Source organism: Galeopterus variegatus, unplaced genomic scaffold (assembly GCF_000696425.1).
Source record: "Galeopterus variegatus unplaced genomic scaffold, G_variegatus-3.0.2 Scaffold1830, whole genome shotgun sequence".
Classification (NCBI taxonomy): Eukaryota; Metazoa; Chordata; class Mammalia; order Dermoptera; family Cynocephalidae; genus Galeopterus; species Galeopterus variegatus.
In genome coordinates, this window is record NW_007727941.1 from 219,889 (window position 1) to 232,148 (window position 12,260).

Genomic DNA, 12,260 nt, shown 5'->3' on the forward strand with positions numbered 1-12,260 from the left:
GCCTATAGTTAACAATACTGTATTGTAGAGGGTAGGTTTTATGTTAAATGCTTTTATCACAAAAAATGACAATAAACAGAGGGCAGGAGGGAACTTTTGGAGGTGATGGATAGGTTTATGGCATAGATTGTGGTGATGGTTTTACAGGTATATACTTATATCCAAACTCATCAAGTTGTATACATTAAATATGTACAGCTTTTTGTATGTTAATCACACCTCAATTAAATGGGTCAAAAATATACTTAAAATAGAAAAATATTATTAACAGTCTAAGTGAATATTATCTAGTCAAACACCTTCACTTTATAGTTGTGGGAACCGAGGTCATAAAGGCATGTTTAAGAAAAGGGATAAATACATCCACAAAATAGACAGTCTTTTACTGGCAGTCCTATTAAATCTCAGACATAACCTACATTTTACATTAGTGACAATCAACCCTTAGAAAGATGGTATTTTTAGTTTGGCATAAGAAATAAAGTAGATAGTCTATACAATACAATCATGCTAATATATTTATTATGACCCTTTTTTTTGGTGGCTGGCCAGTACGGGGATCCAAACCCTTGACCACCAGGCTCCAACAACTCAGCTGACTGGCTAGCCCCCTTTCTTAAACTTCTTAAATCTCAATATTTAAAAGTATTGCTTCTTCAGTACATTAACTATATGAAGTGTTTATATAGCACTAAAAGTCTTATGCTTTTAATGATCATATGAAAACTTGAAGGTTTGTTCTTTTTTGCAAAAATTAAGAAACTGCACCAGATAAAAACATTCACAACTTTATAACTAGAAGGATACTACATAGTGTTATATTACTCTAAAGGGATGTGGCTCTTCAAATGAGAAAAAAGCCTCTAAACACGTTTTCATTAGTATCTGAGTAATAGCTTCTTAAACTGTTTCTTTTAGAATTTTGCCATGGAAACCACAGCTTCTACAACCACCATTATTGCAGAATTTACCTATTTCCTTAACTCATTACTCTGCCTGAAGCAGATGCCTCAAGAGCATTAAATATTCTGGGTAGTAATGAGTGCAAGCCAATACTACCATGGAAGCCCTGGAATGATGGTAATTTTGGGCCCAAACTAGTCTACAAAAAAGACAAGGGCACTTCAGATTGGGGATGGTGGCATTGGAGCTTGCAATATAGGAAATAGCGTAAGAATCAGACACCAAAGGTCAGTGTCTCTTCTGTTTGATGTAAAACAACAAAAATAAAACAAGCAAAACAGAAAACAGTGTGCAAATTCTATCCTTTCCAATCAGTTTTTAGACTTTTATCTATCCCAGTATCAATTTTTCTTTGACTACATTTAAAATGCTTAGTCCATTACCCATTTTTCTTTTTTGTTGTATTTTAAAGATGATTAAATAGCACATATTTTACTTACCTAAAAGAGGAAGTAAAACTGGGTAGTTGTAAGGCATCACAAAGAGGTTTACACAAGTTAAAGTTGTACTGGCTTTTAAATAACCAAATGGATATCCAAGTTCATTATATTTTCCACTGCTAGTAACAAATACCTGAAAACATGAAGTAATGTACACTTGTGACAATAAGGATTTTATGTAAAACCAAAGTCATAGCAACATCTAGGGCACAATTTAATTATATTTTTAAAATAGGAATAGTGTTTTTAGCCTATGGTTATGTCAAAATATATCATACTAAATACAAATGCTCAGATTGCAATTATTCTATAAATTAAGAAATAGTGAGAGGTTGGTAAAGGGCCACAAAAAATGATTACATTGTATAATGATAAATATGCTAATTATCCTGACTTGAGCATCACATATTGCACATAGGTATTGATATTCAACACTGTAACTCACAGATATGTACAATCAATTATGTTTCAATAAAAAATTACTTTAAGAAATTAAACTATACTATGCAATAACCATTCAGAGACCACAGGCCACATCAACAATACCCAAATTATTACTTGGTTTTAGCATTATGAAAAATAAGGCTGAAATACCGTTAAGTGATAACAGCCATTAGAACAAATTAACTTCTCAAAAGAACAAGTGGTATCCAGAATGTAGACTTTTAGGAAAATGGAACATGCCTAAAGCACGCAATTACAAAAGCAAAGCCCATTTAAAGGATTATGTAAACAGTTCTCATGTGTACTACTAAGACTTGCTCTATTTACCTTTGCTGCCTTATGCCCCTACCCCTTTATTCATTTTCCATTCAATAAATTTTTACTGAGTAACCTATCACAAGCCAGGCATGGTGCTAATTATTTTGAGGCAGTGAGGAGATTGGTTAAATTCAGAAGGCATTTTCTCTTGTAAGTTACTCTGGTAGAGCAACATTCAATAAAGATTAAGACATTAATCTCCATATGACCTTCTTATTCCTTATCATTATTCCTGATTTGATGTATACGTATTATAGTGTCAGCCTCTATACACTTGATATGATGTGCTGGAGCCCTCTAGCTACCATGTTTTCTGTGTTCCATGTTCAGACTCTTTGGTCCAAATCAGGACGACAGTATACATACTTTTAGAGACTTACACCTCTGTTTTTCCAAAGTCCTTTGGCAGGATCACTTAAGGAAAAAGCTGAACTCTGATGTTTAACAGAATCCATTTACCTTGCTAGTTCTTGGTGCCAGCAATATCACCTCTCAGTTCACAAAATTCTTGTTATACTTAGTTATTACTTAGAATTAATATTTCTGGGCTGGCCAGTTAGCTCAGTTGGTTAGAGTGTGGTGTTACAACACCAAGGTCAAGGATTCAGATCCCTGACCAGCCAGCCATGAAAAAAAAAGATAAAGAAATTAATCTTTCATATGTAATGTATGATTCCACGAAACATGATTTGTGTTAAAACAAGATTCCACTAGATTTCACAGTATAATCTGAATCTTAATAAAAATAGATAACTGTAATAAAACATGCTATATTTTATTTCCTAAGTGTGTTTATTAGAAGAGGGGAAAAATTCATCATAAAGGATGAAAGAAATTTCGTACACACAGCAGTCAGGGGTCAGATTTATGGTTCCCATGAAAGAAAAAGCACTGTTTTTTGTTTCTCTTTCTCTCCCTCCTTCCTTCCTTCCTTTTTTCTTTCCACCCTTTCTTTAGCATAAGTCCTTTGAGTTTTTCCAAATTCTTCATCATCCACAGATTCCTAGAATTTTGGGGTCCCAAGGGATCTTTCGAGATGATTCAGTTCAGAGAAAGTAAGTGCCTGGTATGAAGCCACATAGTTGGTGGCAGAGCTAGGGTTAGAATTCAGTCGCCATTATGGTTTTGCCAAGTTTCTAGTTCCTGGTTCATTGTGTTCTTTTTCACTCCCGCTAATTTGTCACATCAAAAATACTCTAGGGCAAAGTAACATAAGGTATAGGAGAATGGCATACAGCATAGTTGAGGGGTTGTGCAGGAGCGAGGATGATATTTCTTAAGTTTCTTTGTAGAAGGTTTACAGAAAATGTATTATATAGAAAAGAGGGCTTATTTAGTGAAAAAGCTTAATTTGTAATTTTATTTGCTTTTATTGCAAAAATGCATAAATTTAAACCTTATATCTTTATTTTAAGTTAGCGTTCTACTAAACGTACCTCTACATTTCTAGAACTTTTTGGGTAACATAAGAATGTTCAATGAATGTTCACAAAGTGAATGTATATGTATGAACAGCACCCACGTCAAAAAACAGAACATGACCAGAAAGCCCCTTGTGCCCTCTTCTGATCTACTACCCTGCACACACCCCTAGAGAATCCACTATCCTGACTTCTAACAGAGTAAGTTAGTTTCAACATCTCTTTGAACGTATACAAAGTGGAATCATACAATATGTGATCTTTTCTGTCTGGTTTCTTTTGTCAATATTATGAGTTTGTGAGATTGTTTCTGTTTTTTGAACTTTTACATCCTTGCTTTAAGCCTGTTCCTTTTGTAATTGCGCACTTGTCTCATCCAAGTAAAATCCGCATTGTACACACCAGTGTGGTTTGTGCTACAGGAAGAAGAGTTTTATTACATGACACTAATACAGAAATTAGTTTCAGGGTTTATGGTTCTCTGCCCAAAATATCCTGTACTCCCAATCTGTCAAGTTGGAACTAAGGGCTGAGAACCTTGCTTTAGCTACAGAAGCCATATCTGAATAGAATTACATCCTTTAAGTTAGAGATTCTTAATCTGGGGACCATGGATAGGCACTGAGGGGAATTTTTCCCCAAATCCTAAAATATGTAGATTTTGTCAGACTCTACTGCCTTAAGTGGCAATGTAAAGTAGGCTAATGATTCATATCACTCTGAATTTATTTCCTTGGACCTGTTGCTTATTTGATAGCTTTGTGAGAAACATTATTAACAGACTCAGTCTAATTATTTCCAGATTACCTTTGAAACTTCTTATAGCAATTCCCAGGTCCTAAAGTGATTACAGACATTTGGCTAATAGGTAAAGATAAGTACCTGCCAGCAGGTATGGGGAGACTTTCGTTCCAAGATGTACTGAGTTAAGGGTGAAGGTTCAAGTTCGTATTTGTCAAAGGGAAGTTTGTCTATTACCATTGGCTCACAATCTACACAGGAGAACCTCACAACAGGATGAGATGTTCGTGGAGGCTAATTAAAAAAGAGAGAGAGAAATATGATCAGGTATTAAGCAAGCTTACATTTCTGACAATTCTGCAAGTCCTTTTATATTTTGATAAATCATCACTGATATACAGAGTAGTGTTTTGAGAAAGAGGGTTATTAGATCTCTAAGGATTGCCAATGGCTTCCATGGGGGGAGGGGACTCAGATCCTTATCTCCACCATCTACTTAGCATTGTGGAAGAGGAAAGGTAACCAGAATTTCAGTGAAGTTAAAAAAAAAAAACTGTTTGTATTAGGTTAAAAAAGTTATTAATGTCCACAGGATGAACCCTGAATTTCAGATCCACTTTGCGACCTCAAGCATTGCCTGCCCTTCATTCCTTTGTATCATTAGGTTATAGATAGTCCTGATACTGCTGTAGAAAAAAAATCCATGAAACTTTCTAATCAGATAATGATAGAGCTCAAGCCACAACAAGCAAGATGAAAATTAGCAAAGGCATGGAAAAGGCAAGATTGAGACCTATAATGAGCCAATCACAATTTCCAGGGCCCAGATGGATTTTTACAGCAGTGCCCACACCCACAGGCTTGCCTTGAATAGTTGGAGCTGGGGATACTTTTGGCTGGGCTGCAAAGGTCTGTGTGCCTGGGTATCAAAGAAGATTAATGGGGAAGCCATTTTATTAACAGGTTTAGCTTGTGTGAGTGGAGAGAACCAGAGAGAGAAAGGGGGACAGCAAGGGCAATACGGAGAGAGAGGGAGATAGGACAAGTCCCAGGGATAAGGGTAAGAAGTGGGTCAGACTGTTGCTGCTGAGAGATCTGTAAGGCTAACATGAATATGATAAAATATCTCTGCTTCCTTTATACCAGGAAAAATGATACTCACTTGCATTTATAATTTACAAACCTATAAGACACTTGGGGATTGAGAAAAATAGCCCTCAACTGAGCTTTTAAAGATAGAGGAATGGTAACATGAGCTATGTATGGATTACTTGGAATTTCTTTTCTTCTAGTTTTTCCTGATTTCACTTTTAACTAAGTTTGTGAAATATTTCTGACTTCTTAGATTTGAACATGTAAAAAAGCAATGCAATAAATATACGAGTGATGCCCTATCACTAGCAATAATGAAGTAAATTCCGTAATCTGGGGTTTGAAGGGGCTGAGATTTGACAGGTGTGCCACATGGGAGCCCTGAAGGGAAGAGGGGGACATTTACCCTCATCCACAGCAGGGACTGAAAGGGCTCTTTAGTTTTACATTCAGGCCTCACGTGGCCATTCCTGGAAAGAATGGAGAAGTCTAAAAACAGTAATCAGGAGAAAATGCTGTTCACTGGTGGAAATTTCTAAAACATAGAATATAGATTAGCTGAACCAGGAAGGTGTTAAACTAGAGGAGTAGTGATTTGTTTGCAACATCCTCCTCCCATCCCACATAAGAGGGATTTACTCAGGCCTTCTTATATTAGGGGGTAAGAGAAAAGAAAGGATGGGTTTCATATAATCTCCCTTACATGAAACTTAGACACTGCCTTCTTCCCCCCAAGAAAGCCAATTCATCTGGCACTAGGAGCAACTATAATATCAAACCCTCTTCTACCAAATGCAGTCAACAAAAAGAGAGCATTTTTAAAACATTGCTCAAAAGTGCATTGCCATTGATTACTAAAAGATGAAAAGTAGGCCCATCAAGTTCCATTAGGTGTCTAATGACTCCCTAGGAAGAAACAGAATTTTGTATATGTTTTCGAACCTATACAAGGTGTAAACTAGGTTCAAGTTTCCTTAGGCTGTGCGTGAAAATCAATGGCACTAATTTTTTGACATTGTGTTTTCCACGTAAATCAAGTCAGCCAATACGGAATGAAAACTAAGTCACAGATTACAACAGCATCAAAAATAACAGTAGTTTACCATCCAAAAAGGGCAGTTCAAGTAGCAAAGCCAACTTGAAAGAAAGAACGAAAAGAGCCATAAAATAAAGGAAGCCATCCCTTGCTTTTAGGCACGAGCTAGACTTCCAGCTTCCAGTAAGAGATAGAAGGCAAAGGGAGGAAGAGCAATTTATATGCCCGTGGCATGGCTTAGAAGTCTCAAACCTATTTTAAAAGATTTACTGTAATCAGCAAATTGAAAATACATAATGAAGTTTACCTTTTTGTTTTATGACACTTACTAGTGAAGGTAAATTCTGATCTGGACAGAAAGATTCTGGAATTGGCCAATGTCCAACAGGAACACCAGTTTTAGAGTTAGGTCGTACATAAATGAGTTTATGACAACTGTGCCATGGCTGAGTAGCAAACGAATTGCTTGGTCTAGATGAATCCATAAGTCCATCTAAAAGTTAAACAAAAGACAGACTATGGCATGAATTTCTTTTTACAGCTGCTGATCTTCTTATATAAAATTTCCAGCTAAAAGCAAAGTACAAAACAAAACAAAAACAATGATTCATGAAAATTAAAAGAAGAAAAAAAGGTGACTCTACTAGGATTTGTAAATGTTCTCTCTAGCAACTCTTTTCATTTAGTCCATTCCCTTTAATCCAACACCACCCACCCTCCTTACTCTACTATGAGAATATGTAGTTAGGCAGAAACTGTTGTAAAACTAGTTTTAAATTTTCTGAAACTTGGACACATAAATTAAATACACCAAAATACTATAGTTACTTTTCAAGAATTCGATTACCAAATTAGGCAAATGAAATCATGCATTCCCTGGTATAGTTTTTACATCTTTGGTATCTGACAAAATAGATCATAAATTCCATTTATATATTCTTTTTGCTCCCAATTAGATGAAAAAAGTATTCTTTACTGAACAGTTACCCAATGACCAGAAAGGCAAAATAAAAACTATCCAAATTCGCTTAAAGGTAGAAGGAATGCTGACAATATGGTCTACGTATATAGTTGAGGAGGAGTGGGAAACAAAAATGCATCAAGTTTATTGTGGGCCAATTCACTATGGTTTTCCCATTCACATTAAAATTCCATGGAAACTGGGCATTGTATAATTCTGAATAATGTATCTTAAATGCACTTTAATTATTTAAACTATCATATTTCATTTGCCCTCCCCAAGAAAAAACAGGGCAAGGCAGAGTTATATTACCTTTTGTGTGATGATTTATCTCAATTATACTTGTAAAAAATATGCTTTAATGATCTGAGCTCACTTTTCTTAAATTACAGGTCATTTGATTTACTTATTTAAGCATTAAATAAGTAATTACTTTAGGCGAGGAGATTTGCTGGTGTCCACTGAGCTCCAGGGAAAATGTGTAATGGCTTCGAAGGTCCCCCCTGAGGTTGAGCTCACAATTCTGGGGATGTGCATTTTTCTTAGGAAAGGGTTCTTAGCTTTCATCAGAATCTGAAAGGTTAATAACTCCAGAGAAAGGAGAACTGGAGCTAGCAAGAAAATCCGAGCTATTTATGTGACACCAAATCCCACTAGGGCTTCAATATGAAAATCTCCAGCTTACATTAAGGTAGTGAACACAAAATCATGGACTGAGCAATCAGGTGCTAGCAATACAATGTGCCCTTCTTATACAATTAATTTAAAATAGGCTATAAGGCCTCAGTCTTCTATGGCAGGTATTCTTAATTTGGGAGTCCAAAAAACCTCTGAAATTGTACATAAAATTATGTCGTGTGGCTTATGCCCATTTTTCTAGGGGGGGTCTATATTTTTCCAATAGCTTCTCAAAGAGATCCGGGAACTAAAGAGAAAAAAATAGAAAAGGCCAGAAACCAGAGGATCCACTGCACTTGGCCCCTTTGTCCTTGGCCAACACAATTACAATGTATGGATCAGATCAGACAAACACCATGGTAATAATGGAGTGAGTCTATGTGTACCCATGTATATCTGTGTGTGAACTAATAGAAATGAGAAGCAACAACCAGAACAGAGCTGTAAGGGAGTCTTCAAATGCATTACCATAGTGCTGTTTAGTTCCCTGATCCCTTTGAAATCCACATGCATTCGAGTGGTTACAAACATCTATTCATAAAATATCTGGAGATTCCCTACGGTTTAACTTCTATTGTGCAAAAGTAGCTCTGCTTTTATCTATTTTTAGATGATGAACTTTCTGTAAAATCTCATTTGAAGAGAAAAGGTTCTACAGCTAAAAAGTGACTGGGAAAATACTAATGTGTAGGATCTTGTAGAATATTAGCAGTTCCTGGATAAACATTTCACAGTCTCTTGCTGAGGTGTGGTAACTAACACAGATTTCATAAAACAGCTCAACATATTTGGCGCTCACAAGACCAAAACCAGATTACTAATCAAGCGGTACACCATAGTGAATCTCCTGATATTTTGTGAATAGGGAGGTAAATGAGTCAGTGCCATCCCAGGACTGGAACTAGGGAATGTAAAATGGGCCAGGAAAAGGAAGACTTTTTGTACGAAAATTTGACATAAAAGTAAAATTGTTAGAATTTGGCCACCTGACACATACATAGGCAATGTATGTATGGTAATTGTTCAGACGGACATTTGGAATCACTCGAGTGTATGTGGATAGTGAAGACAGAGTCTTTTGTAATTTGTTTAATGTCTCAATCTCAGATCATTCTCCTGTATAACACTTTAGGGTTAAAAACAAAGTTATCTACTGTACCTTCTCCAATAGAAAGTGGATCTGGTCCGGTTTTTTCAAAATTAATAACTACACCACTCTGAACTTTTTGAACTAAAGATTCTAAACATTGATTCAACATTCTTTGTGTTCTAACACAGTAAGAGCGACCTATACCAGAAGGAAAAACAAGTAGCACACGTTTAATCAAGTAAAATGCTATTTCACAACACAAGCATTTGAAATCCTAAAATATAACTTGAAATAATAATAACTATGTTGGCAGCAAATACCATATCTATGATGAGCTTAAGCAGCAGAGTTAAAAGATTTTGAAGGAAAACAGATAAAAGATGCACTTGACATTTAACAAAAACTATACTCTCCCACCCTGAATTCTTCTTTCAGAAATATTAAATATTGCCATACCTCCTGTGACTTCACACATCTGTGTGATGGCAGATTCATCAGTTGGTACGCTCCCTAGTTGCTCTGGTTCAGTAGAAGCCACCCCAGTTAAACGCAACACCAGGGCAAATAACCTTTGATCCCAACGAAAAGGTTCTTTGGTTAGTTCACTTCCAGGCAGAGGAGAGTGCAAAGGAAGATGAAGCTGATGAGGCAAAATTTGAAAAGTTTCATCATAACAACCAATACAAAAATGAAGACAGAGTTAAACGGTTCACTTTTCTTTCATGTAACTCAATGAAATTAAGCAATCTTTCAAGGATTACCAAGATGGAAGGTTTGACCAAACTTATTCTTAACTGGAAATATATGCCTCCCACAGAGATAGCTGCATGTTCTCTGCCATTTAAATTAAATGAAAAAATTTAAATCTCACCTCTTCTTGAACACCAGCAGTACTTGTTAACTTGTTTCCATCTGTGATGGTAATTAAAATAGATGGTTCTAAAAAAAATGGATTTCTCCCCTAAAATATGTTAAAAAGCATTAGAGCCATGTAAAGTAATAAAATTGTATTTAAACTTTTACATTTGCCTTGCCAATGATATGATAACTTGATATAACTTTGCCTGGATAAGCAAGAAGAAAAAGATCAGGGACCAAAATGGGTGGGAATCAAAATAATGCCTAAAGAGGTAACATTCAGTATAAACTGAGGAATTCTTATAATTCAGGAACTCCCCAAACTCTAACAATCAAATATTTCTCTCCTTTTGCTTTCCAAGTTATTGTAAAATAATGACATTAAAGAGATTATAATGGCAGTGTTATTCACAGCCATGAATCCATTCACCTGACTCAAAATCCTGGCACAAATAGGGGGATACTAGTGAAATGTTCTGCAACCTGGAGAGTGACTTTGGTTACTGTGAGCAGAGTTTTTAAAGTAGGAAAGGACAACAGTAGCAGCAACAAATGTGATTCTGCCTTCTTATTCTAGAGCTTTTTCATCAGATTGGGAGGGCTTGGGGGAGTTAAGGACACTGAAAGTTTCTCTCCAATTGTCTTGTCCCAATATTTCTCAGCAATTTTTTCATCCCATTCTCAGATATCTGACGATACGATGGTAGGCAATTTTAACTATTTTATAATCAAGCTACATACAAGAACCAAAAAAGAGAGAGAGATTTCTTTTAAAGTATGTATTTTAAAAGGCATATGAATCTCTTTTGGGTGAACTTCTTTAGGAGGTTACAAAAAGTAGCAGAAAACTTGGTAACCATGCCCAATTTTAAATTCTTACCCCAAGTCACCAAAATAAATTAGCTGTACTCACTCAAAAAATTTTTTACCTGTCCATAATTGTCTATTCCAGATATTAATCTATTGAGATTTAACAAATCAAATGAGGATCTTAGAGCCTGACCAAGAGTAGTAAGTCCAGAAGCCTGAAGATTTTTTAGTTCGCTCATGAACGTTGCGTGATTTTCCTTCCAACCAGCCTGAAAACCAAACATTTACAAAGAAATTCCCAATTATATAATGAACAGTATATAAAGTGCAAACACCACTAAAATCAAGTATCAAACCTCTAACAAAGTAATCTCTCCTTAACCTAGTTTTATATCTTGACCGATCAAGTGGAACTAGTGCAAGCAATTGGTTTCAGAAAGATCTGCTAGCTTTCATGATCAAGAGCAAAGAACTAGAGCAAAATGTACATTTGTCCATTATGGCTGGAGCGCTTTGGCTCAAGAGGTCCAGTTTTCTATTCACGCCCAACCAAACCTATCAAAACACCTCAGTTACCTTAGCTTGACACTGACGGTGAGTGTGGAGTAAGGGAGAGAGGAAGGAGGAGTTATTTTTAAAATTCATTGTCCATGATGGAGACAGACAATGTGCTATTGAGTATCTGATCTACATTCATTTTTCTAACCAAGATTCTCCCTCCCAAGCAATGTTTTCATTTTTAAAGGAGAGTAAAGGGGGAATTATAGAAATAGAGCCACACTTATATGGAGACAATCCTTCTGGGATCTTCAAGTAGTCAGAAGGCCCCAAATCTATAATAAGGGAAGAAAAAAATGAACAAAAAGTTTTGGCAAAGAAGCAGCATCCCCTAGGCACCCCAGCAGCTATGAACAGCAGCAAAGAACCAAAGACCCAAGGTCAACTGCCAACATGCTGTGACTGATTGGTATGTAGAACAGAAGGAAGGAAAGGATCTTGCTGACTGGTTAGTGATGGCTATAAAAACAAAGCAGCACAAAATGCCAACAAGACAAGCCAAAAGAAGATGAGAGCTAACAGTAAGTCACCGAGGAGTGGGTCAGTGAGGGAGGAGCAAACCGCACAGCTTGGAGCTTGGCGACACGGTGGAATAAATAGCCACGCAAGCCTTGGCAAACATGAGGGCAGCAGTGTGATTGCTGAATGCTGAAGTGATTGCTGAATGCCAACCACGCCAGCACAGCTGGAGGTGGAAAGCAAGACCAAATAACACTCATACAGAGATAAACTAAATGATATAAATTTTATGTTTAGCTGAAGGCACATTGTCCATTATCTGTATAACTACAGCAAATACTCTTTTCTGGTTTCATGATCTCCTGAAACAATCTGGGTTAGTAGAATGAGA

The 12,260-nt window shown here is 36.3% G+C and overlaps 1 protein-coding gene across 4 annotated transcripts in view; it reads right to left on the reverse strand.

Annotated features, from left to right (window-relative positions):
* The window catches only part of DDX26B (DEAD/H (Asp-Glu-Ala-Asp/His) box polypeptide 26B), a 57,442-nt gene that overhangs the window by 23,516 nt on the left and 21,666 nt on the right, over nucleotides 1-12,260 (reverse strand). For 3 of the 4 annotated variants that reach the window (XR_550978.1, XM_008579202.1, XM_008579205.1), the window contains exons 3-9: nucleotides 10,972-11,121; nucleotides 10,056-10,145; nucleotides 9,641-9,824; nucleotides 9,254-9,382; nucleotides 6,785-6,948; nucleotides 4,469-4,621; nucleotides 1,404-1,536 (exon numbers count right to left, since the gene is read on the reverse strand). Coding sequence is in view for 3 of the 4 variants with exons in the window: in XM_008579202.1 (XP_008577424.1) it covers nucleotides 1,404-1,536; nucleotides 4,469-4,621; nucleotides 6,785-6,948; nucleotides 9,254-9,382; nucleotides 9,641-9,824; nucleotides 10,056-10,145; nucleotides 10,972-11,121 (1,003 nt within the window). In the remaining variant the exon portion in view is untranslated. The remainder of the gene's footprint in view (nucleotides 1-1,403; nucleotides 1,537-4,468; nucleotides 4,622-6,784; nucleotides 6,949-9,253; nucleotides 9,383-9,640; nucleotides 9,825-10,055; nucleotides 10,146-10,971; nucleotides 11,122-12,260) is intronic. The other variant, XM_008579204.1, reaches the window with a different exon arrangement.